Below are 26,455 nucleotides of genomic sequence, written 5' to 3'. Positions count from 1 at the left end.
ATGGGGTTATTCAGAGGTTTGGTCTTCCTCTTAGTTCTGTTCCTGATAGAGAGGTCAAACATGTCCCTTGTGAGGCTGAATGACAATGGGTATGAAGACCTTGTCATTGCTATAGATCCTGGTGTGCCAGAAGATGGAAAATTAATTGAACAAATAAAGGTAAGATAGATTGAACTTCTTTTTGAATTATGGAAAAGAAAAAATGTTAACAGTGAATAATTGTTACAGAAACTTGAAATGCTCCATGAAGTTTAAAAGCATCATGGTTCAGTGAGACAATGTTGGAATGAACAGGGAAAGGTAGAGGTTCTAGATGGGGATTTTCCCAATCTTACCGTAGTACCAGCAATAAGGCACAGGACCTTCCTGATCCTTGGTTTCCTTTTCCGTAAATTAGTAGTTGGACTTACCTGTTCTTGAATAAGTATTATTGAATGCTTATAGTACACTAGAGGAAAGAGCAATAAATAAAAGAAAAAAAAAGCCTCTGTACTCATGGAGTGTTTGTTATTTTCAGAGATCTAATTAATAAAAATGAGTAAATAAGCAGGTCAGGTCTTAGCAGGTGGCTGTGGAATACCCCAAATCAGGAAAGGGAGTACAGAGTGTGGGTAGGACTGGAATAAGGAGAGAATGTTAGTTTCAAGTAGGATAGTCAGGGTAGACCTCACTGAGGAAGTGACATCTCAGCAGAGACCAAGGTGAGTGAGGGAAGAGCCTGCTGACAACCTGTGGAATGTGCACAACATGAGGGTGACACCATGCTTGCTGTGACCAAGGAAAAGATGTGGATGAACATGAGGCAGGGTGGGGCTAGCTGAAACTGAAGAGGAAGCAGAGCCCAGAACACTAGGAAAGGCTTTGGTAACTACTCTGAGATGCGAATCCACAGGAAAGTCTGTGCAGAGGAGTTGTGCACTCTTCTAAATGTTCTGGGATGACTGTGACTGTGTTGTGGAGGAAATTGTAGAGGGTTGGCACTTGTCACTCATCCTGTGTAAATTCTGTTGTATCATAGAGGTATAGAACGACACAGGTAGGAAACTGTGGCAGGTGAGCAGTGATGGTGACAAGGACAGAGATATTATGGTAGAGATATTTAATCTGTGTGATTCTGAATATATTCTGAGGGTATCATGGACAATGTTTCCTGATGGTTTACATGGGTGTGGGATAGGGGAATTTAGGAAGGAAAGTAAGAATCAAGGAAGTTTCTAGACTTTTGTCTAAACACTTGGAAGGATGAAACTTTCGTCAATTAGGAAGGGATAGCTGTTAGAGGAGAATGTTTAGCAATGGGAAGATCTGGAGTTAGTTTAGGGCATTTTGAATTAAGAGCTTATTAGATATCCAAGTAGAGGAGGCAGGAAACTGAATTTATGGCTAAAATGTGTGTGTAGGTAAAAATTTGAGAGTCCTTAATGTGTAAAGGATATGAGTTCACTAGCTGAGTGCAAACAGAAGAGAAAGACCATGATCTTAAATGAAAGACACTTATTTTCTAAACTTTCTCTCAACCATAAAATCCCAAATAATACAGAGTTTGGGTTTATAGTGATGTGAGTTGTTTCTATCTACCTGACTTCTGCATGTACTCATTCTTTGTATTGAATTTCCTGGACTATGTCCTGATGCTCACTTTTGAAGCCTTCTTTGGTGATTCCATGCCACTATTTATTGTTCATTTCCTATAAATTTTGTTGTAGCATAGAGGTGTTTGCTTATTGGTACTTTTGAATTCCAGAAAAGGTGAATATTCCTTTTACTTGAAAATATGGTTTGTGAGAGTTGATAGCACAACTAAATCTTAATGATAAGTTCTTAGTGTACAGAGCTAATCATTCAATTTTAAACATTTCTGAACTAAGAAATCAGTATTTGATAAAGTGCTTTGATGAGGTAAGAAGTTTCTTAACATGATCTTCTTTTGAAAACTAAAAGGTAACTTAAATTTCTTGCAGACATGCCTAGATTTCACAATGTTTCTTGACATTTTCTTAGCTCTCTACAAAGTTCTTACTTTTATATCAGCTGGTAACTTAGTTGAATACCATCATCCACATTACAAAGAAAAACAAAACTGGGGTTCAGAAAAGATACATGATTTTTCCCAGGTCACACTAAATACAATCACAACTGAAATCCTGCTCATGAACTTTGAAGACTGATAAACCTGGGTTTGAGGTCTGGCTTGAATAAGATGACAAAAACCCAAACCAAAATATTCTTTCCTAAAAAACCAATGTGGTCTTAAACCTTTTCTTAGGATACCTGAGATGTTCAATTTTCAAGTTTCCTTTCTCTATGTTTTAATATTTTTTTCTTGGTTTGAGAGTAATTACTTCAGCAAACCCTGAAACTGTCATCTTCCTCATCCAACTAGGTTATTATAGGAACTGAGATAGAATTTATAAGGAATATTATGGGGATTCTGCTTCCAAATCTTAGGGAACAATGACTAGCTATTCCAGGATACCCCAGGGGTGGCAATCATCTAATAGGGTCTCTGACACCTCCATGACCTCAGAGCATACCACTATCCAAGACAGTCCACTTGGGCCATTGAGATTCCAAAATAAAGGCAATCCCTTGGAGCTATACAATACCTGACCCACACAATGGTACAGAGCAACCATATTCAGTCCATAACTGAATTTGAACCAACAAATATGCTTCCCATATGAAAAGAGAACCATCTGGGACTGGAGTTATGGCTCAGTGATAGAGTGCTTGCCTAGCATGCATGAGGGACTGGGTTTGATTCTCAGTACTGCATATAAATAAATAAAATAAGGGCCCATTGACAACAATATATATATATATATATTCCCCCCATGGAAAAATAAAGATTTTTTTTTAAAAAAAAAAAGAGAGAACCATCAGTTGAACAGAAGTTGACAATCTGCTGAGACCTAAATATCACACCCCATCCCCACAAAAATAAAGGGTGGAAAAAAGGAGAGAAGCATCCTTAGGAAATAGAGAATTCTTTCATCTGAGTTAGATCAGCAAATCAACTCTACAGCTCTCCAAAACCTGTTTTCCTAAATCTCAGTCAATCCACTGGGCCTTCGGTTCTCTGAACTCTGGCCTTCTGACTGATCCCATGGTTCTGAACAAATCAGGTTGCTGATCTTAGGATACATGTGAATCAGCACATTGGACTCTCTTTCCTAAAGAACAGTTCTTTTGTAGGCTTTTGTTAAAGCAGGAAGAATCACAGAGGAGACTGTCTTGAAAAAGGACACTAAGAATGGGGATGGATGCTTTGAGCTGATGAAGAAACTGACATTACCACTCATTGTAGGATTTTGCAGTTATTCAGGGTCTCAGACGTATAAAATAAATCACCTTAAATGAGTTTTACCCATTGATTTCCCCCACTACGGAGTAAGTTCTGTGGAGAGGCAATTTCTCTTATTAATCATTGTAAATTTGGGCTCATGTAAATATTAGGTGATATTATTTTCAAGTTAATGGCAGAGCCACAGTTCCACAATCAAAATTTTACTTCTATTATGGATTTTCCCATAACCCCACCCATTGGCACCCAACCCTTTGCCTCCCCGCCAGGGACGACTTGGAGAAAGAAAACCCTTCCTAATACCAATTCTTACAGACTGTCCTCAGCTTGCATCAGTTAAAGCTGTTCTTGACTCAGATTTTTAGTAATGATATCAAGTGGTTTTAGGACTGCTTATGGGCAGAGTACTTTCTAATTCATCCCATCTTTATGACAACCATAAAGATAGATGTGCAGCAATGATCCATTAAAAAGGTGAGGAAACTGAACTTCAGAGCATTATATAAATCACCAAGATCTGTGAACCAGAAAGTACTAACACCAGTATGGAGACCAAGAAAATTACCCCAAAGTCCATATGCATATTCATATTCATATTAATCAGTTCCTCTAAACACTAAGAATAAGCAGTTACCTTTTGGGGTAAGAAAACAGAAGACTGAGAAGCCTTTCAATGTGCAAGATGAAGCAATAATTTAAATTTGACAATTTGCAGAAACAGAATGGTGGGTGGAGATTGTTTATCAGGCAGTTGCTTTTGTGTTGACAGGTACAGGGGAAGATGTCAGAGATGAGCCCTACTCTGTCAGTCCATTCTCACTAAACCATTCCCTCATATTGTTTTCCTTTGATAATAGGACATGGTCACTACAGCATCCACCTACTTGTTTGAAGCCACAGAGAAAAGATTTTTTTTCAAAAATGTATCTATACTAATTCCTAAGAATTGGAAGGAAAATCTTAATTACAAAAGGCCAAAACATGAGAGCTACGAATATGTAAGTGTCAAAATCTTCTCTGACAAAAAAACAATATTTTCTGATGTTTCCCAGTTTTACCACAAATTGATTATTTCAGAGTATTTCTAACTAAATATTATCATTTCTGTTCTTCATGTTTTAATGATCTTTTTAAACATTCTCAGGCCGATGTCAGAGTTGCAGCACCAGCCCTCCCAGGCAGAGATGAACCATACACCAGGCAGTTCACAGACTGTGGAGAGAAAGCAGAATACATTCATTTTACTCCTGACTATGTACTTGGAAAAAAACAAAATGAATATGGACCATCAGGTAGGAAATTTGGCTAAAACATCTCATTTTAAACAAACATTTCTGTTCCCAGCTTTAGTGAACAGGCCTTGGGACAGAAGTCTCTAGGTTCAAATCTTAGCTCCCATTTTATTTTTTCTAGAGGTGGCCTTGAACAAGTGACCTACCCTCTTTGTGCTTATTCCTGGCAAAATGGTGAAGAGTATAGTTTCTACCTTGTGGAATTTTTGTAAATATCAAACTTGATAATTCATGTAAATGTATACAATACAATGTCAATAGTATTTTCAGACATTTGGACAGATAGCAGAATTAATACATGTTTTCTTAAGGCTTACTTTTTAAATTTCAACTTCCCAGTTCTCCACAGTTGGATATAATCAATCACATATATTTTCCATGGAAAACCAGATGCATAGCAAGCTGGAGAGAGCCATGATGCCAGTTACTGATCAAGAGAAAAATTCATAGGCTATTAGTTACTGATATTTTTTTTGCTTGTACCAGAGGAAATTGTCTATAGTGGATAATTTGGACCTGTTGAAATGGAAATTTTATCTAATTCAATGTAAATGTTAAGATCACTTGTTCAGATGAACTAAAGCATGTAAATCACTATTAAAGGCAAGGTTAATTCACATGTCACTATCCAATGAAAACTTCCATGAAATCCCACACCCCAGAATTGCCTCTCCCTCTCTTATTGCCTGTGCAGTGAACATTGATTCATTAATTTTCTGTCTCTGCCAACACAGTCAGCCCTAGTCATCAATACCCACTCCAGCCTTGAAAGTTCCATCATTCCCTCCATCCTGATCTTACCTCTCTCACATGTTATCCTGACCAGAATTGCTCTCCTTGGTTCCCCTAATCCTTTGCACCCTCATAGCTGTACTCTCTTTCCTGTCATGTTCAGCAAACTCAGTCAGTTCAACCATAAGTACAAATAGTTTGATTCCCCCACTAATCTTATCCTTAGCTTTGATTCAACTTACTAAATCTCCTGTACTGAGTGATTCAGTCTCCCTTTTGGCCTGTTTCTCAGATTTTTCAAGAAAATTACAGAACCAATTGGCACCATTACAAGTACACATTTTCCAAACTCAGTGATGCCCTCAAAGCTACTCAAAAAAACCTTTTTTTTACTTGACATTTCTCAGCTCCTTTTGTCTTTTCCCACAATAGCTCTTTTAAAGATGCTCTAATATTTTTGGTCAAGATTTAGCCACTTTTCTCACTCCCATCAATTGACAAATGCCTTGATGGAGCAAACAGCAGCCCCTACCTTTTTCATTTCTACATCCAAATTCAGTTCATCAGCACCTCCTCTGCCTCTGACTATCATAGAAGAGGAAAACTTTTACAATTTTTAAATCCAATCCCCCGGTCCCATCTCAGCTCTTGATCCTTCCTCAGACTCCATAACTTAGATTTATTCTATGACGCTTTTATCCTTCCTCTTAGGTCTTCATTTATAAAGATACATGACTTTGTGAGGAAAAACAAAAAATCCTCTCATTCTGCAAACTATGCCTTAAAATCAATAAGGAAAAATAAGATGAGAAAGAAAGCCCTCAAATTCTATGTGATTTCATAATAACAATAACAACAACTTGCTTAGAAAGATCATTTGGACCATCTAAGCAGCAACTCAGTGTGCTGAGGCTGCCAACAGATATTAAAAATGCATTTGCGCATGCCTGCACATGTACACACACACACACACAGAGGCACATACACAGTAGAATGCTATTAGAAATGAGAACAAGGAACCTCTCTGACTTAGGATTCCATTCCCACCTACACTGTCTCATTTCAGACCTCAGGGAGGCTGCTTTTGAGGTGGGGATGGGAGGTAGGGCAACCTGAGGAGGGCACAAGTATGAGAGTGAACCTAAGAAGACAGTCACAGGTGCACACAGTTTTAAATTTTCTTAAAATTCACCAAATTCTTGGTATGATGGCACATGCCTGTAATTCTGAGAACGCCAGAGGCCAAGGCAGAGGGATTGCAAGTTCAAGGCCAGTCTCAGCGACTTATCAAGGCCCTAAGCAACTTAGACCCTATCTCAAAATGAAAACTAAAAAGAGCTTGGGATATAGCTCAGGGATTAAGTGACCCTGGGTTCAATCCCTGGTACCAAAAAGCAAAAAATCACCTATTTCCTGTAGTAGTACTTGATATGAGAGCTTTTCCCTCCCACACTAAATGTTATAATTCCACTCCCACCAACCAGCTCCCATTTGCCCCCAAAAAATCTTAAACTGACAATTTTAAAGTTTAATGTGTAAATAATAAATTGGGGATATTGTTAAAATCCAAGCTTTGATTTAGTACATTAATAGGATTAGAGTGAGATTCTGTATTTCCAACAAGTTCCCCAGTGATGTTGATGCTACTGGTTCAAGACTACTTTTTGAGATCTTATACATCTTTATGTTTCTTAATATCTAGTATCACACAAATTATATATATTATTAAAAATAATAATTGTTCCACAAAATTAATGCTCATAAGTATCATAAATGTATCACTCCATTTTGACACCCTCCTCCCAAATTCTATATGGTCTATAATACTGTTTCTCAATCTTCTTTTCTTCATCACCCCATCAAGAGCATTTTTAGACAATTTTTCCTAATTACGTCTCATGATATCTTAATGCAACAAAACTTCTGTATGTCTGATTATATTGTTGTTAGGGTTTAAGTTTAGAGAGCTATGAACCATTATATTACCTAAAACCTTTTGCTTCCAAACTTCCAAATCCTGAATCTTTATCTATTTTGAGCACAGCATATACTCCAAAAATATTTCATTGATTTAATATGTAGTGGAATAAAAAAGATGATACACTATTTAACAGTATAGTCATTTAACTTCATAGACTCCTTTTATAAACAAAGGCATATGAAATAGGGAAATCCTCAATCTAAATATATTTTGTAATGGGAAGATCTTAAAATTTTTGAGATACAAAATCTGTCACTTGAATTATAAGCGTGCATTTGAAATATTTTCCTACAGGTAGATTGTTTGTCCATGAATGGGCTCATCTCCGTTGGGGAGTGTTTGATGAGTACAATGAAGATCAGCCTTTCTACAGTGCTAAGTCAAAGAAAATTGAAGCAACAAGGCATGGCTACTTACATTCTCTTAGATGACCTCAGGCTTTTAACTGGCTTATTTTGCTTACTTCCACTTTCAAATAATAATTATTCACTTTTTTCTCAATGAAAGTAATAGATGCTATATTACAAAACAGCCTCTGTTTTAGGGGAATTAAAGCAGTTCGTTTTCTATTTAAAATACACATAACTTCAATGGCAAGCATTTGGTTGGCATTTTAATGTATTTTAGACCTGTACACCATATCTGTCAGAACTCAGACTGAGATTGAGCACAACATATATGGACTTAACATACATTGGGAGAAAGTCAAAATTATTCCTTATATAAGAATGAACAAAAATATTTAAGTACTGCTAAATGTGGGCTGAGTAAGAAACCAAATGCTCCAAGAAGCCAACAAGTAATTACTTGGAGAACAATAGAAGTCATTTTGGAATTCAATCTAGATTCACAGTTAATATAGACTATCTTCTTGATTCTAAGATCAAGAGAAAAAAGTGAGTAGGGGAATCCACTTTAAATTGGGTGCCAAAGCAATGGTACATGTCCTGCTAGGACAGGGACTTGTCACACAAATATAAACTATTAATAACCATTAATAAAATGCCTCAAAATTAACTGTCACATTTTTTCAGGTGTTCCACAGGTATATCTGGCATAAATAGAGTTTATAAGTGTCAAGCAGACAGTTGCGTAATTAGACCATGCAGAACTAATTCTACAACAAAATTATATGAAAAGGATTGTCAATTCTTCCCTGATAAAGTTCAAGCAGAAAAAGCATCCATAATGTTCATGCAAAGCATTGATTCTGTAAGTATGCCAATCACTAGTTCCAGAATTTATAAAGGACATTTCTGACTTTATTCATTTTTATTCTTATTTTCATATTTTTGTGGTGCTGGGAGTCAAATCCCAAGTCCTTAGAAATTCTAGAGGAGTACTCTATCCATTGAACTACATCCTGAGCCCCACAGATCCTATTTTAAAATATCTGTCCAGGTGATGTAAGGATTAAATATATTAACATAGAGTCCTTTCAACATTAGCTGACACCTGGTAAAAACTCCAATAGTGTTAATTATTATTACTATCACTACTATGGTCAATATATTCTCATTATATTTTATTCAATAAAAGCATATTTGCAGAACATACTTTAAATTCTTCTCAGTTTTGATGTTAGATATGTTTAGTGCAGGGTATGTAAATTATTATTTTATTTTATTAATCTTTTAGGTGTTTGAATTCTGTAATGCAGAAAACCATAACCAAGAAGCTCCAAGTTTACAAAACATTAAGTGCAATTATAGAAGTACATGGGAGGTAATCAGCAGTTCTGAGGATTTTGAAAACACCACACCCATGGCAGCACCACCTCCTCCACCTGTCTTCTCATTGTTGAGGATCAGTGAAAGAATTCTGTGCTTAGTTCTTGATAAGTCTGGAAGCATGTCTGTAAGTTCATGGGTCAATTTTTTCTGAATGTGGGAATGGGAATAATTGAATGCTAAGAACAAACTGAACTCTACCTGTACCTGGATTATTCTAAATGACATGATGACATAAAATATCATCACTTTTTATGATAACAACCCCAAGATGTTGCAACAAAATATTATGGCAAAAGAAAGATGTCAGTAAAGAAGACCTAAGTTAAAGGTCTCATATTTTTTTTCCAAGAAAATAGATGGCTACTAGGGAAAACTCTGAGTCCTTTAATCAAGATTTAGTTGGAAGATTAAAAGTAGATGTTGAAATACGAAGTTGTTTTTATCCATGGCCCTTGTACTGAAAATGCTTGAGAGACATGAAGATAGAGTGGATTAGTGGATGCAAAACCCCATTCCAGTTCAAGGAACAGAAACAATCAGTAGAATTCCTAACATGGCTTCATCTTATTTGTACCAACTGTGCAACTGAACCCTCTGTGCTCAAAGACACAAACAAAAAAGCATCATAAGAAAGAATGTTATATTTGGGTGAATGGAAATCATTGTGCTAGGCTTTGGAATGTATGCCAATGTATTTGATAAGTTCAGAGTTCAATAGAGAAATTTTTTTCTCCCTTTCCTGTTACCTGGATGAATTATATTTATTCTACAAAATTTGACATAGGGCACTCACTCAGGAGATGGGCTGGGTTTATCGGCTCTGTATTCTCTTCTATTGATTCCCAACACTGCCCTGTGCATACATCCATTACTATATATTATATTAAAACTACACGTGTCTTTCCCAACTAGCTTGGGAGCTCATCTAGAAGGTGGAAACTTGTCTGAAGCACCTTTCCCCATGGCCTAGAGTTCATCACATAAGGCGATGAATAATAATTGTTGAAGTGAATGGACTACTAACAAGCAGATACAATGTGATAAAGCACCCAGAGGATGGCACATTTGAAGCAGAACAGAGCATGCTGAAGTCCAGGAATAAAAACTTCAGCAAATGGGAGATGGGAGATTATTGAAAAGGGCCGAAAATGATACCAATTAAGAAATGAACCACAATAACAGCAAGTTTCAGAGAGGGCAGCAAAGTGCTAAAGAGCAGCTCATAAAATGGTCAGGAAATGTCACTGAAGAGAGAAGAGGCTCCTGATTGGCAGATGAGGAGTTTCCCCTGGACAGGGTGCTGGCAAATCCAGGGTTAAAGGTAAAGCGAAGAAGAAAAGTGGTGGAGAGTACTCAAATGTGGGGGTATAGAAGTTTTTCTCTATAATTTGGTCAGGAATTTCAGAGGGAAACTTGGGTATGGTTGTGGGGAGGAACCCCCCAAGTGTGGTGAGGGGGGATAGAAAGGACAAATGTATAAAGAGATTTACATCTTTGGAAATCCAATACCAGGAAAGAGGGATATGAGTCCTGAAGGGTTACCAAAGAACCAATTCCAATTAATCCATTGGTGGAGAAGTGGTGGGGAAGGTTAGGAGAAGAGGAAAGGAGGGAGGTAGGGATGGGCTCCTTAGCATTTACTATAGATCAAGTAAGTTTCACATTTTGGGTAGACTAGTTCCCAGTGAAGGGACCATTCAGTTCTGGGTGGAGGTCAAGATAATCTGGTTGGATTTGTGAACTGTGGGGTATGAATTCATCCTAGGAAAACAGGCACAGAGGCTCCCAGGAGTGATTAGAGAGGCTCTAAACTGTGTATCATCACCTGCAACTCAATCTCCACCCTAACTTCCACCTCTAACTTGGGTGTACAGCATCAGGAATCAGCTCTAGTTGAAAAGTATAAGCTCCTTACTATGCTGTATGTGTTCCATAATACACATAACCATAGTTTTCATTTTACCAATTGAATAATTTTTCTTCAATAATATCAATTAATAGTCATAGAAATTTCCTACCAATAAAATTTATCCACTCATTTTGTGTGATTTGCCATAATCTTCCAGCAAACTATACGATTATTGTCTTTTTTTTTTTAGTCTTTAATCGACTCAATCGAATGAATCAAGCGGCAAAATATTTCCTACTACAGACTGTTGAAAATGGATCCTGGGTAGGGATGGTCCACTTTGACAGTGCAGCCACTATTAAAAGTGAGTTAATCCAAATAAAAAGTGACAGCGAAAGAAACAAGCTCTTGGAGAGCTTACCTACGCAAGCTCTTGGAGGAACTTCCATCTGCTCTGGAATTGAAGCTGCATTTCAGGTGAAAAGCATACTGCAAATATATATATGTATTTTTTTGTTTTGTTTTCAGGATATTTTAATATGAAGTGCTGCTGCACATACTTGCTGCCTAATTTCAACATAATTAATCCTAAGAGGCACAGGACATAGAAAAATTCCTTGATTTTTTTAAGAATCAGTGAATCGATGAATAAAATGTAGGGGAATAAGTATAAAAATGCCACTACATTATATGTTCAATAAGGTAAATGACTTTGCTCTTATTACAATAGAAGAGTTGGTGCTAAATAAATGGCAGTTAAGTAAATAATAGTGTGTGGGCACAAAAGCCTTCAACTTTGGGACAATGAAGCAACTTACTTGGTATGATTACACTTCGGGCCAATTCTCCTTTTAATTTATGTGCCATTCAGACAGGGCAAACTGATGCATATCTATTAGAGCAGACGTGGGAGGTACTATTGGTTATATTTAGTGTAAGTCATGTGAGTTAGGGCATGAACTTTCACATCAGAGTACTGGTTCTCTTGCTTACTAGACTTGGCAATCTTTTTGGTCTCTATGGATTCTATATGCCTTATCTGTAAAATAGAGGACATCAGAATGCCTACTCACAGGATTATCATAAGGATGAAGTGAAGTTATACAGTTATATGTGTAGAGTGATCTTTGCTGTATTATAGAGTAAATTCTATCCATGTGGTCATCTTGAACACATCATTAATATCAATTGTGTCATTTTCTTGCTTAGCAACCCTCTTGATCCCCTCACTGTCTATAAAATTAAGTCCAAATTCCTCAGTCTGAAGCTACACCAAAGACTCCTAACTCTAATATTGCCCTTCTCTATCTCCAAGTCTCTCAGTTTTACCCTCCTGATACTTTATGCCCCGAGAACTTACTGCGCACATTGTTCTCCAAGCCCACTGTGTTCTAGCTGTCCCCATACCTATTCACATGCAATTCATCTAACCTAAAATGCTTCATTCTTTCTCATTTTAAAATTCATCCAGTTCTTTAAAATCCTCTCTCCTTCTTTTAACTTTTTCTTTCTCCCATAACCCTATGGAATGTCTCTTTTATGAATTACATGGCATTTTAGTGTAGGTTTATAAAATGAAGGGTTCCATTCAAATCACAATTGTCACTTATTAGCTTTTGACACTAAGCACGATTCTTGACCTTTCTAGTCCTTGATTTCCTCATCAGTAAAAATGGGATAATGAAAACTAGCACCCAGGGTTGTTCATTTATTCAACACGTATTAATTTTCTGCCTATTATGGGCCAATCAAAGCTATTTCTCTCTGTGGTGTGTGATGTATGGGGTGGTGTACAGGTATTACCATACAAGTGAATACAAACGGTAACTCACACTATGGAAACAGTGTTGTGAAAGAACTCAACAGGGTGATATAATTCTGAGTAACTGGGAATGAAGGGAATTACTTCACATAAAGTGGTCACGGAGGCCTTCCCTAAAAAGTAACAACTAAACTAAGAATTAAAGGATGAGAAGGAGCCAATGGTTTATGTAGAAAGGAGAGCACAACGTGGAGAAAAAAATGGATTATTCCAAGAAATGATAGCTGCTATTGACACTAGCAATTGGCCAATGAGGATGTATGAAATGTGGTCATAAAATTAGATACTGGTTGAATCGTTCAAAGCTTCAAAAAATACAAGAGATTTGTAGTTTGTTTTAAGCACAACAGAAAGTTACTGAATGACTTAAAGCATTAGAATTTGATAATCATTTTATGTTTTGGCATGGTGATTCTGGTTACCCCATGTAAAACCAAGTGTAGGGAGCAAGAGTGGTAATAGAAAGATAGTTTGGGATCTTGGGCTTGGATTAAATTACATCATATATAAAACATAGTTAACACATAGCAAATTTTCAGGAAATGTCATTTTCTTGAACTTCAGAGCATCCTGGGTATGTTTTGTTGTGTTTTGTTGCTCATCTCTAAATCTCCTCAGTTTCAATCCACAAAGCTCAGTAGATATTATTGAATTTAATTGAATTCTTTCCATGAATGCTGAAACCATATAGTTTCTACTGAATCCCAGTACAGAGGCTGACCCATTGCAAGTGCACAGGGAATAAACTAATACAAAAAAGGGAGAGATGAAGGAGAGAGAATGCTACTTCATATTTGGATCTTCGTTTTGCTTTCATGTGTGGGAGGACTTTGTTGGGAATGCTGTATAAATGCCATAGTGCATAAAAGCTTTGCTCTATTCTTCAGTTTGATTTCAATCATGTCAGTGCATATTTTTCATGTATTATAATATATCAATATACATGTCACTTTGCTACAAAACATTCAAAAACTTATAATGAGGATGGTGATGATTTTTCCCTGATAACAGCTTTATTAGGGATTTCTACATTCAAAACTCTCTTCTGAAAATCTATACATACCTCCACTCCATAAGCAATAAAGCCATTGATTATCTGCTTTTTCCCCCTTATGGTCTGAACTCAATTTCCCAAAATGGTGCTCAAAGGAGCCACTACTAATTAAGGCTATAGGAGAAGATGAAATATAATTGCCATCCTGGGCTAAGTTCTCTTTATCCTAAATTCAGAACTCAGAGGTTCAAACTGTTGGGCTTTGAGGAGAACAATTCAAGCTGCAAATAGAATTCAATAAATATTATTCAGGTAGTCTTTGAACATCACTAATATGATTAGTTCTATGCTAGTTGCTATCAAAAGTTATCCAAAAGTTATATAAATCCCTAACCTCAAGATGCTTAGCATTTAACTTATCTGTTTTAGAAGCATTCTGAGGGTTTTCTAATTTGGAATCAATGATTTCTTTATGTGGAGGTGGATTTTTAATGTATCTATATGAATGTACAATAGACATTATACTACAGGTTTGTCACAGGATAGTCCAGTCAAAGAAACCAGAAACATATTTAATGCCATATTCCACAGTTACCTTTTAGGTATCTAGTTGACCTGAGTTTCCCAGGCTGAGATATCACTCTAGTATAGTATAGGCAGGACTTTCTAAAGTTCTGCTCCCATCCACCTACATTAGAATAAATATTCCCTGTAGGGGAGGGAAAGCAGGAAGGTTACATTTAAATTTCCCCAGAGATTGTTGATTTTGGATTCTATGATTTTAAACACAGACTATCATGTTCTGCACACTATTGCTTATTTTCTCTATAATTTTTTTCTGATTTTACATTGGTCTTTTGGATGTAGGATGGTAATTGTTTTCTGAATTATGCTTGCAGGTGTTTGGAAAGTTAACCTCACAAATGGATGGATCTGAAATAGTGCTGCTGACTGATGGGGAGGATGGCACCACAGGGAGGTGTATTGATACTGTGAAACAAAGTGGGGTCATCATTCATTTTATTGCTTTGGGACCATCTGCAGATGAAGGAGTAATACAGATGAGCAATATAACAGGTGAAACATTATCTATATATTCCAGATATTTAATAGCAATGTAAATACAGAGGTTGACAACTCAACAACTTGAACTTCTAGCTTGCAGGTACTGTACCAGGAGTTGGAAACCATAGTTACCCTAGACCCAATCTCTGGTCTCATGGCACTGGAAATCCAGTTATTTGAGAGGCAAATAAAACTGCACATCAAATCATATAATAAGATAACATTCCTTCCTAACAGAAGTCATATTGAAGAATAAAATTCTGTGTGAGCAGAGGGAGCCAATAATTCCCTCAAGGTTGTAGGGAGTAGGGAAAAGAAGGTCCAACAGACTAGGTGACTTCTGAGCTGGGCTTTGAACAAGGTGTTAAATTTCCCTGGGAAGGAAAGAGGGTGAGAAAAGACAATCAGGCCAGAGTCAAAAATATCATGTTTGAGTGACAATGTGAGGTAGTGTGATGGAAGAAATGGTGTCCTGTGAGGTCAGAGCATAGGTGCCCCATCTGTGAAGCAGGCCAAGAGATGGGAGGCTGCAACTGACAGAAACTCAGCCAAAAGATCCAAATAACAATGAAGTTTCTAGATAAACATTAACTATGGTAGTTACTATTTTAGATACTTGGATATGATGAAAATTGATGATTTTGTGTTTCTAATGCCTTCTAAACATTGTAGAGAAAATATAATTCATAAGGAGTATCAATTATTTTTATCAAATTGGGTGTAATGGCACCAAATATATACTTGATTTTAATTGAACAAATTTATATAATTTTAAAGTTTTTTTTTTTTTTTCTGTACTGAGGATTTGAACCCAGGGCCTAGCACCTGCAAAGACTACCCTCAAACTTGTAATTCTCGTGCCTCAGTTGACATTACAGGCATGTGCCACCTTGCACACTCAAAGTACTTTCTTGGCCATTGTAAAATTTATTTACATTCAATAGTAGTACATTTTTGGTCCTATCCCCACAGCCTACTGTTCATTTATTTCCTCACTGTCAGTTATTTTCAGCATACCTCAATATAGTTTCTCTTTAGTCTTTCTAATTTTCTACTTCTGATATATTCTGTAAAATTTAGAAAACAACTTTATTAGAACTATGCCTTCTGTGAAAGTGAATAATTCTCCTGAAGGGCTATAAAGTCTATGAGCTTAACCATGTGTAACTGTAACATATTTCATAGTCCATGATTATTTGATGTATTTCAGCTAATGGAGATTTTGATTTAGAAGTATTAAAATAACTTATGCTTCCTACTTACATTTTTAAATTGACATTTCAGAGTTAAATTTGAACTATCTGCCATTGGTCTGTTTTAATAATACATATTGAAACTGATTATGTTTAAACTATTATCTTATTAGTCACTAAAATGTACTTATTTTCTAGAAAGCAAACTAACTAATACATTTACATTTTAGGAGGAAAACATGTTTATGCTTCAGATATAGCTGAGAACAATGGCCTCATTGATGCTTTTGCATCCCTTACATCAGAAAATGCTGATCCCACCCAGAAGCCACTTCAGGTCAGAGTTCCCACTCTTGGGATTTTTGTGTTTGCATTTACCATAACTGAGGAGAAGAATTTAGTCATCCTAAATTTTTGAGTTCTATATTTATCCCAAAGTGAATTTTTAATTAAAATCAAAACCTTAACCTGAAATAGAAATTGGTCTTTAACTTTAACCAAATTACGTGGTAAAATAAGTGGTAAAATAGCTACAATTTCTTCGTATTGTGGTAGAATTTGTTAAGGATAATGTTAAAACCTAATAAAGTCCATTTTCCGCCAAAAGATTTCATTTAAAAAAAAATGCCCCCATTTTTTGTATTAATGCATTAAAACAAAAACAAATAACAACAAAAACACTCATGCTTCCAAGCTTTCCTCACCCTTCACTGTTATAAATTTAGACAAATAAACTCAAGCACCTAGTTTGGAAATGGAAGAAATGTGTCTTGGAAATAAACAGGGGAAAAAAATGGGTGAATGATTATTTGTGTATCTACAAGTCTAGGGTTTCTCCCATCTCTTCAACTACATTTTTCACTGGTATTTTATTTTACTCACCTCTCTTCTAAACTCAACTCTTTTTCTCATGTATGTCATAATATCACTACCATTTTCTGTTACTTAAATTCAAGAACTTTGATTAAACATTGGTTCTTTAATTCATGTCCCCACTTTGATGTCGACATAGCCTATTTTCATCAAAATGTTTCTATTTTTAAATTTATTTCTCTTCTTTCCATTCCCAAAAATCTGTCATGCCTCTTTATGTCAAGATTTCTTTGTTCTGTTTTCCAGTTCATCAAGTCATTACCTACATTAAAACTTAGCATGATCACCTAAACAGACCTATTTTCTTGTACTTCCAAACAATAAGGACAGCAGACGCTATGGGTTGTGGGTTTAGGATAGGTACAGATTTGTTTGGAGATTTAACTCAATAATAGTACTTTCTTAATTCAGACATACTCACAGTAAGAGGAGTTAAAGATTTTTATAACAATGTTTTAAAGTAGAATTCACTCACTTCTATCAGCATGAGGGTGCTCTGGATTGGGAACTGGGTTGAAATAGAAATAGAATTTCCTATTGTTCTGAAAAGGATCCTCCTCGGAAGCATATAGTAAGTGAATCAAAATTGGATCTTCTGTGGCTTTATATTAACTGAAACGAGCTGGTCCAGAAAGGCAAATATTCATGATCTTAAAGAGCTGAACTCAGAGAAGCAAAGAATAGAATGATGATTACCAGCAGCTGGCAGGGTGTAGGAGTTGGAGAGATGTTAGACAAGGATACAACATTTCAGTTAGATGGGAGAAACAAGTCCATACAAACATGTTTATCATACAAATATGGTGACAATAGTTAATAAGATGTATTATATCCTTGAAAATGGTCCAGAGAGTGGATTTAAATGTTCTCACCACAAAAAAAAAAAAAAAAAAAAAAATGACAAGGATATGAGGTAATGCTCATGTTAATTAGCTTGTTTTAGTCATTCCATTTCAAAACATCATGTTCTACATGATAAATTTATACCATTTTTGTTACTATAAAAAGTAGATTAAGCAAAAGATTTTGGCTTTCCTAGACCAAGTGCTATCCGCAAAGATTTGAAAAACATCTTTAAAGTTCCTCTCCAAGAAGGTCCTATCTTTTACTTTGTCTTTTCTCAGGATTCTATCCTGCACGTGTCAGTTTGCACTTTTGTTGAAACTATTTACTGTCCAGGGCTTCACTCTCTATCCTGCATGAAAAATTATTTCAAGATATCATATCAGGAAAATATTCATGAGAGCTTTTTTCCAATGGTTTACTGGTCCTTATTTCTAAGATCCTGACTCTCTCTATTCAAATATTCTAGTCACCCATAAGCATTATCTTTTGGATCATCATAAAGATGTGTAAACTGAGGGTAATACACACACACACACACACACACACACACACACACACACAACACATGCACACATACTCACATACTCACAATAGTCCTCTGTCCATAGCACCCTTTAATACTAAAGACTGGCCTAGGTATTTAACCAGAAAACTGAAAAAAAAAAAAAAAAAAAGAAAGAAAAGAAAAGAAAAGGATCATGCCCCCAACTGTAAATCCATTCTCCTTCTCTAGGCTCCTATGATAACCTGTTCATCTCTCAAACACTCTATTTCCACACTTTCTAACTGACAACTGCTGCATCCCAATGATCTTTCAGAAATATCACAAGTCTAAAGTGACAGCCCATATATAAGCTTGTATTCATATGAGAAATTGAAGACAATCTTTAAAATAAAAAGAATAAAATTATTCTATACTGTAGTCATTAATTTTTAAACATATTTAAACAGCTTGAAAGTAAGGGTTTAACCCTGAACAATGATCCCTGGATGAACGACACTGTAATAATCGATAGCACTGTGGGAAAGGACACATTCTTTCTTGTCACATGGGAAAAACAGCCTCCCAGTATTTCTCTCTGGAATCCCAGTGGGACACTGACAGAAGCTTTCACACAGGACGCTCTTTCCAAAATGGCCTATCTCAGTATTCCAGAAACTGCACAGGTAAGTGACCAGCTTTTACACTTCCTATGAATTTTTTCAAAGTAGAAAATAGTTTAATGTGAATGCTGATAAATTGTTAATTGTGAATGCTGATGATTGTATCATCTACAAAATTACTTTATTATGCACTCTCCTTGCCTTTGTGATCCTAAAGACTGTGATGATGGCAGGGAAAAGGAATAAACAACTCTTGCATCAGGAGAAAGTCTAACAAGAAGTCTCAGGAAAAACTATGGGAAGACTCTGTGCAGTTACTGTGCAGATTGCTGTTGAGGTCAATGAATAAAGTCAATGGCAAACTTTCCAATACTTATTTTTTCCAGATGAGATGTCACAAAATACAGACACCATGCATGACAATAATCAGGGTATCTACCTGAACCTCAACTCACACCCTTTTAAAGCCTCAAAACTTCAAAAGCCTGTTGATCATACTTCACACTTCTGAGACTTATTGTAGATTTGCATAATGGAAACCAAGATATCCTTTGACTCTTATAAAGATACTTACTATCTTTCCACTGGAAATTTTAGGTGGGCACTTGGACTTACAGCCTTCAGGCCAAAGTAAACCCAGAAACATTAACTATGACAGTAACTTCTTGGGCATCAAATTCTTCTGTGCCTCCCATCACAGTGAATGCTAAAATGAACAAAGACACAAACAGCTTCCCCAGTCCGATGATTGTGTATGCACAAGTTCTCCAAGGGTATCTCCCCATTATTGGAGCCAATGTGACTGCTTTCATTGAATCAAAGAGTGGAAAAACAGAAGTTTTAGAACTTTTGGACAATGGTGCAGGTAAATCACAAGACTTTATGAATTAGCCTATATTTTCATAACTCAGGATATGTTGAGGGTCTCTGTGGCATCATGGGGCAGTAAGACAAGTAGGTACCCAAGGAATGGAGGAACAGCAGGACCAGCAGGAAATTCTGGTATTTTTCAATAAATATCTTTATTAGGTAGAGCCAGATACTCACCAAAACAGAATATATATGTAGACATAAATAAACAGGAGAGAAATCCACCAAATCTTGGACCCTAGGGACGTCTTCATCATCTTCCTAATCTTCAGTATTCAGAATTCCTGAATACTGTTCTGACTTGGGGCTAGTGCTATCCATCTCTGTATCAAAGATCATATTTTCATCTTTCTTAGATTTTCTATGGTTACCTATTCTGGATTGTTGCAAGACAATGTTATCCAGTTTTCTTTGTTGTTGAGTTTGCTTTATGGCAGTCTCTACACTTTTGTCTGAATATTTGTATATGTTCTTCAGAAAGTCTTTGAGATCAGACATAGAAACATACTTTATTTTTTTCTGGAAGGTTAGAATGTTATTCACCATCACCTTGCAGAATCCATAGTGGCTTACTTGAGTCAGATAGGGATGTTCTAGATGGTCCAGTTTTTAGCACAGGGTTATGCCTTATAGTTTTCATCTGGTCCCTCAGTTTCCTATAAATATATATAGGACTGGAAGACAGCATTAATTTATCAACAGTGGCAGAAATATTTCTCTATTGTTGTCAACACTGTTTAAGCTCTTCCTTTGCTATTACCATTTCCTTTCCCTCATGCTGTAGTTTTCTACTGGTATTCATCACTTGATTTTTGAGTTTCTGGGCTTCTCCTTGCATGTTCAGCAGTTCAGAAATAGTCCACAAAGTCTTGGTAATGAAAGTTGCGCATTTTCTCAATTTTTGGTCATAATTGTAGATGAGAGTTTCAAGCTTCCCCATACTCTTCCATGTTCCTCACCATCATAAACAGACCTGAGCATGGGCCCAATGCAGACTGTGTTGGTGCTCTCCTCTTGTGTTCGGCTGTTGTCTCCAGGCTCTCTGCCTCTGTCATCTTACTCCACTCCATAGATTGGGGTCCTCTGGCTGTTCCTCCCCTCTATCAGCCTGGCTCACCTTCAGCTCCCTCACACTCACTCTGTCACCACCTCAGCAGGAAATCGTATCAGATAATTATTATTGTTTGTCACTCGACTTTCAGCCAATGTCTATCACACTTAAGTAGATCTCATTCAGGAGGTTGAGGACATCATCAAGAAAGTCTGCTCATAGAGGGTGAAGTACAAGCAGCCAGATGGGATCTAGTGATAGAACCTGGGCCCCTGGTTGGAAAAGGGAGAGAAACAAGAGTAACTCCTAACGGCTGGAAAACAAGGGAGAGTCTTGAGAGCCAAACCCTAGAGGAAGCAGGAGCTACCACAAGAGAGGAGGGCTCATCGCTAAGGCATCAGATATCAGTCCTTTGATAGTACAGTCTTCAACCAGAGTTGGAAAATTGTTCATAAGTGCAATTCAATACCTTCTTCAGGCATAACAATATCTACAAAACTGTTCCTTGACTTTTCTTTCCCTCTCCTCAAAACCATCTACAGTATATTAAACTTATCTGTATCTTGTTTGACTTCTTAGAATTTGACTACATGAAAATTTAGTTAATTGAAAAGTGGTTAGTTTGAAATCCTTTACCTAAAAAGGCACTGGTGATTAACAATGGCTTAGTACAGGCATTCTCAAATTTAATGTACAAGGGAATCATCTGAAGAGTTTGATAAAAGATGGAATGCTGAGACCCTTCCCAAGGTAGTATGAGAAATTTACATGTCTAAACTGGTGGTTAAAGGACCTCACTTTAATACCATCTGATTTAGAGGGGTTTTTATGTGGGGAGGGAGGGATACTGGGGATTGAATTTGTGGACATTTGTCCACTGAGCCACATCCTCAGCCCTATTTTGTATTTTGTGTAGACCCAGAGTCTCACTGACTTGCTTAGCTCCTCAACTTTTGCTGAGGCTTGTTTGAATTGGAGATCCACCTGCCTCAGCATCCCCAGCTACTGTGATTACAAACTGCGCCACAACCAGCCTGATTTATCATTTTAAACCATGGGAAATGTGTTCAGAAATTTTACAGGTGACACCAATGCCAGTGTTATCAAGTTTACTTACGATATGATATTCCTAAAATCCTCCAAGTTTTTTGTCTAATAACAGATGCGGTTTTCCTCCATCAGCCCAGAAAGTTAATGGATCAGGAGAACAAGGCTGGAGAAAAAAAGTGGAAGAATTGTTGAAGATAAAGTAAAACAAGAAATTGTAGTTGACTAGAGTGAGAATTAGATCCTATACGAAGTCACTCTTTTTTCCTAGTGAGGACCTGTTTTGATTTAAACACAGGAATGACATAATATGACTAGATAAATTAAGGTAAAATCAAAGCAAATGGCAGAGAAATGGTAAGAAGAGTACTATAAATTATATGTAAATTGATGGAGAGAATTATGAGGTATTTAAATATTTATTATACATACATAAATATAAATGTGTGTATATGTGTTATATGAATATGAAGATATCAGAATAACTCAACTATCAATTCAACAATATATTGAGCTGACAGAGCATAATGACAAGATTCTCCAGAAGGTCAAACCCTAAATATGAAGCCTGGTCTAGAGGAAATGTATAGAGGACAAAGCTTAATGTTTTAGAAAATACATGAATTTCCCTTTGTATTTACAATAATCATTTATTTTTTCATTTCTCTGATAAGGTGCTGATTCTTTCAAAGATGATGGGGTCTACTCCAGGTATTTTACATCCTACTCAGAAAATGGCAGATATAACTTGAAAGTGCGGGCTCACGGAGGAACAAACTCTGCCAGGCGAAGCTCACGGTATCCACTGAATAGGGCTGCGTATATACCTGGCTGGGTAGTAGATGGTGAGTAGCTCATGGTGTCTGAAATCCATGAACAGATTGAATAATATTTGGGATTTGATATAAGTAAGGCTTCAAACATCTTACAACTCAAAACGTAGCTTTTTTTCCCCAATTCTGGAATGAGGTTCTTGGCTAATTGCCTCCAAATTAATCTAAGCTTTGGAATAATGCCTGGCACCTAGTAAGTACTCAATAACTGTTAGCTGGTATTATGTTCCTTTGGGAAACCTTCGTGATACCAACAAAAATATGCCAAATTTTCAGCTTAGAACATGAAAACAAATCAATATGGTATAAGCCTAAGTATAAGCAGAATTTATCCTTCCAATTACATGTCCTGTTAAGAATGAACATTTATTTGTAATGGTGTTTTCTGTTTGTTTGCCTTAAAATAGATTTTATTTTAACAGTTAATATGCACATTATAGGAAACAAACAAACAAAAAAAAACATTATCCAGTCACAAGGAACTTAGGTGGACATGTCCTCCCAGGACCTACATGACATATACAGCATCCCCTTGTGTGTGATTGAGATAGTAGTGTGAATCATGCTTTTCTACACATCATAATATTCACCAGTTCAAAATCCCAAAGCTAATGGGTGTTTTTGATAACCAAGAATATACTACAGCAATACCTTCTGTTAGAACAAAATTATAATCCTGCCTTTCCTGGGGACAAAACTTTCACTGAAGGCAGAAATGGCAACAGGTCTCTAGATAGATGTATTGCCACAGTTACAACTAAAATAATGCATTCTCTAAATGCTCAATTTAAAGTGAGCCATGAAGCAACAGAATACACCAAGCATAATGTTTCTCAGAGGGTTCATTGTCAGACTTCTACTACTAAAATATTAGCAAGAAAGCGTGTTCCCAGTGAATCGAAGTATTTCTATAGTACAGCCAGAAGATGCACACACATCAGTAGTTCCCACCAAAATGTAGATCCTTGAGCACTTGCTCCCATCTTTACCTGTGTGCTTCCTTCTGCTCCTCTGCTGTCAGCCTAAGGAAGAAGTCCTGATATGCACTTCCCAAAGGTAAAACAATTGCATATCCAAGATGCATCTTTCCTAGCGATTATACCATAAAGATATTTACAAGTTGGTTAATTCACTAGTTCTACTTTTTGTGATACCCTGTCACCTCAGGCATTTAGAAAATTTAGATGTTATGAAATAAATTATGAACTTTGTAAACAATAAGCACAAGTACTTTACTAAACATGTATGTATAGATCTATGATTATGATCTAAAACAGACTTCCAGATATGGACATACTAGCAAAGAGTCTTTTCCCTCCCCCTTCCTCTTCTCCCTCTTTACCATTCCAGCGGCTAAGTTCAGGACTAACCCTAGGTCTAAGAGGTAGACTGACTAACGAAGGTCACTCCCAGAAAACAGTTCTTCCTAAAAACTAACAAAGGGATAATTATATAGAAATTATTTTGCTACTTCTAACGTAACTTCAGGCATTAGGATATATCCTTTAACACCCAGCAATGTTAACTAAGTTATACACCTAACAGTGGATAGACAACCTGAACTAATCTAAGGGGCACGGAAGGCTTCTTGCTCCATACTTTCCTCTCTCCACCCACCACCCAGTGAACAGTCAACACAATCCAAAATGTCAAGTTTAACAATTCCATTCTCCTAAATGGCAACATTCCTATGCAGTAACAAAAAATACTTAAAGATCATTACTTCAGTTCTCTACTTTTACCATTTGTCGTATACTTTTAAATATTCAGAAAGACTAGATGTTTCCAACAAAGTACTTAAGTTTCCCACTGTCCATACAGTAGAACTGAATAAACCACACACACTTACTTAACACAGGCTAGACTTTGAAGTAAAGAAACCAAAAAAAACAAAAACAAAAATAAAACACTGTTTTGTTTTGTTTTGTTTTGTTTTGTTTAAAGCCTAATTTGACAGGAACTTCCAAACAGTAACATTCTGGCCAACAACCCCTTTTCTTCTCATCTCTTATCATTCCAATGAATCAGATATACACATTGTAAAGCTTAGAGAAAATGCTAATAATTTCACTTCCTAAGGGGTTTTAAGAACAATCTTTCCTAACACAAAGTGTACTCAGAGTGTTAGTTAACTAATTGTACTTTCGTCATACACTGGAATATTTTGGTTAAGTCAAAAGAAAAAAATGTGTAAAGCAAGGCAATGATAAGCAGGAAGAGTGCTATCTTTGCTAGCTTTCCTTTGATAGTGGCTTCTCTTGTGACTTTTAGGGGATTTTTCCAAGAAAGTAGAGTACAAATTAATAATAAGTATTATTCCTTTGCACTTGCAGAATGGAGTGGTTGGTAGGAACTGTTGTTTCCCCACCAATATTTCAGCCTGAAGATAATTTGAAAAGTAAAGCAATACATTTTTAAGGCATATAGTGACTTCTTAAATAACATTATTCTCATTTACTACAGTCTTCATTCCAAAGTAATTTGTTAACCAGTTTTATCCTAAAGGATACTAAAAGATGAATTCTTCTACCAATTGGCACTTATGATTGTGTCATAGTAAAAGGCCTTAGTAAAAATTTGACTATACATATGAAAAAAATAAGGGGAGGAAACTAGTGCAATGAAGAAGGTGTTTTGCTTTCCCATGTGAAACTAGAGAATTTTTAATACAGGGGTAATTGAAGGGAACCCACCAAGACCTGAAAATGATGAGGATACTCAGACAATATTGGAGAATTTCAGCAGAACAGCATCTGGAGGTGCATTTGTGGTATCACAAGTCCCAAACACTCCCTTGCCTGATGTATTCCCTCCAAGTCAAATCACAGACCTTGATGCCACATCAGAGGGTGATCAGATCAAACTAACATGGACAGCACCAGGAGATGATTTTGATGTTGGAAAAGGTAAGCCTAAGGAATCATGTGTTATTGACTTAAGCGAAAAGTGCTCATTGCAAAAGCAAGGGTGTAAGGGTGGGTTAGGGGAGAATAGTTTTCAATTGAGAGCACACTGAACTTTTAATTTTATAATCTGGTACCTTTAATCAATCAAACATGAGATATTTTAACCTGGTTTTACTTCTCATGCAAAGGTAGTAGCATTTGGCAGAGTTTAAAAGTCAGAATTAAGGTTTCTTTAAAAATGAACAGTTACTAAAATGCATGTAACATTTTTCTTAGTTCAACAGTATATCATAAGAACAAGTGGAAGTCTCATTGATCTAAGAGAAAATTTTGATGACACACTTCAAGTTAACACTACCGACCTATTACCAAAAGAGGCCAACTCCAAGGAAACCTTTGTATTTAAACCAGGAAATGTCTCTGAAGAAAATGTAACCCACATATACATTGCCATTCAAAGTGTTGATAAAAGCAATTTGACATCAAAAGTATCCAACATTGCACAAGTGGCTTTGTTTATCCCTCAAGCAGATCCTGGTCCTGATGAAAGCCAACCAAATCCTAATCCTGGTGAAAGTCATCCTAATCAGAATTCTGGAGTAAATATTTCTACTATAGTGCTGTTAGTGGTGGGGTCTGTTGCAGTCGTTAGTATTATTTTAAGTATAACTATTTGTATCTTAACGAAGAGAAACTCTTCAAGAAGACCTACAACACCACTTTAAACAACTAAAATCATATAAGTAAAGGATATTTCTGAATTTTAAAATTCATCCTGTGTGATTATAGACTTCTAAAAGATACTTTTAAGAGGTCTGGAAAGGATACTCTGATTAAATATAAACATTCATGGATTTGTGAAAAACTACTAATACTAAAGTTTATTAGTTATATTCATTCATTAGTTGATTATACATAGTGAAGAAAAAAGACCTGTTTCATATTAATATCTGGTTGTTT

At 36.3% G+C, this 26,455-nt stretch overlaps 1 protein-coding gene across 1 annotated transcript; it reads left to right on the top strand.

Moving 5' to 3' along the window:
* On the top strand, positions 1–26,220 carry LOC124959939 (calcium-activated chloride channel regulator 4-like). Its single transcript, XM_047518472.1, has 14 exons — positions 1–159; positions 4,162–4,302; positions 4,449–4,596; positions 7,604–7,712; positions 8,344–8,521; positions 8,948–9,170; positions 11,142–11,368; positions 14,607–14,784; positions 16,196–16,302; positions 18,636–18,851; positions 19,386–19,653; positions 22,431–22,601; positions 25,262–25,495; positions 25,772–26,220. The coding sequence occupies exons 1-14, from the start codon at positions 1–3 to the stop codon at positions 26,218–26,220; spliced, it is 2,808 nt and encodes a 935-aa protein (XP_047374428.1).
* The last annotated feature ends 235 nt before the right edge of the window (positions 26,221–26,455 follow it).

Source organism: Sciurus carolinensis, chromosome 1 (assembly GCF_902686445.1).
Source record: "Sciurus carolinensis chromosome 1, mSciCar1.2, whole genome shotgun sequence".
Classification (NCBI taxonomy): domain Eukaryota; kingdom Metazoa; phylum Chordata; class Mammalia; order Rodentia; family Sciuridae; genus Sciurus; species Sciurus carolinensis.
This window is presented reverse-complemented; position numbering and strand designations above follow the sequence as displayed.

Excerpts from the sequence above, each read along its gene's own strand:
- LOC124959939 (XM_047518472.1), top strand. The coding sequence starts at position 1 with ATGGGGTTATTCAGAGGTTTGGTCTTCCTCTTAGTTCTGTTCCTGATA. Across the intron at positions 4,303-4,448 it reads AACATGAGAGCTACGAATAT|GCCGATGTCAGAGTTGCAGC; the intron begins GTAAGTGTCAAA and ends AAACATTCTCAG. Across the intron at positions 8,522-8,947 it reads TCATGCAAAGCATTGATTCT|GTGTTTGAATTCTGTAATGC; the intron begins GTAAGTATGCCA and ends TTAATCTTTTAG.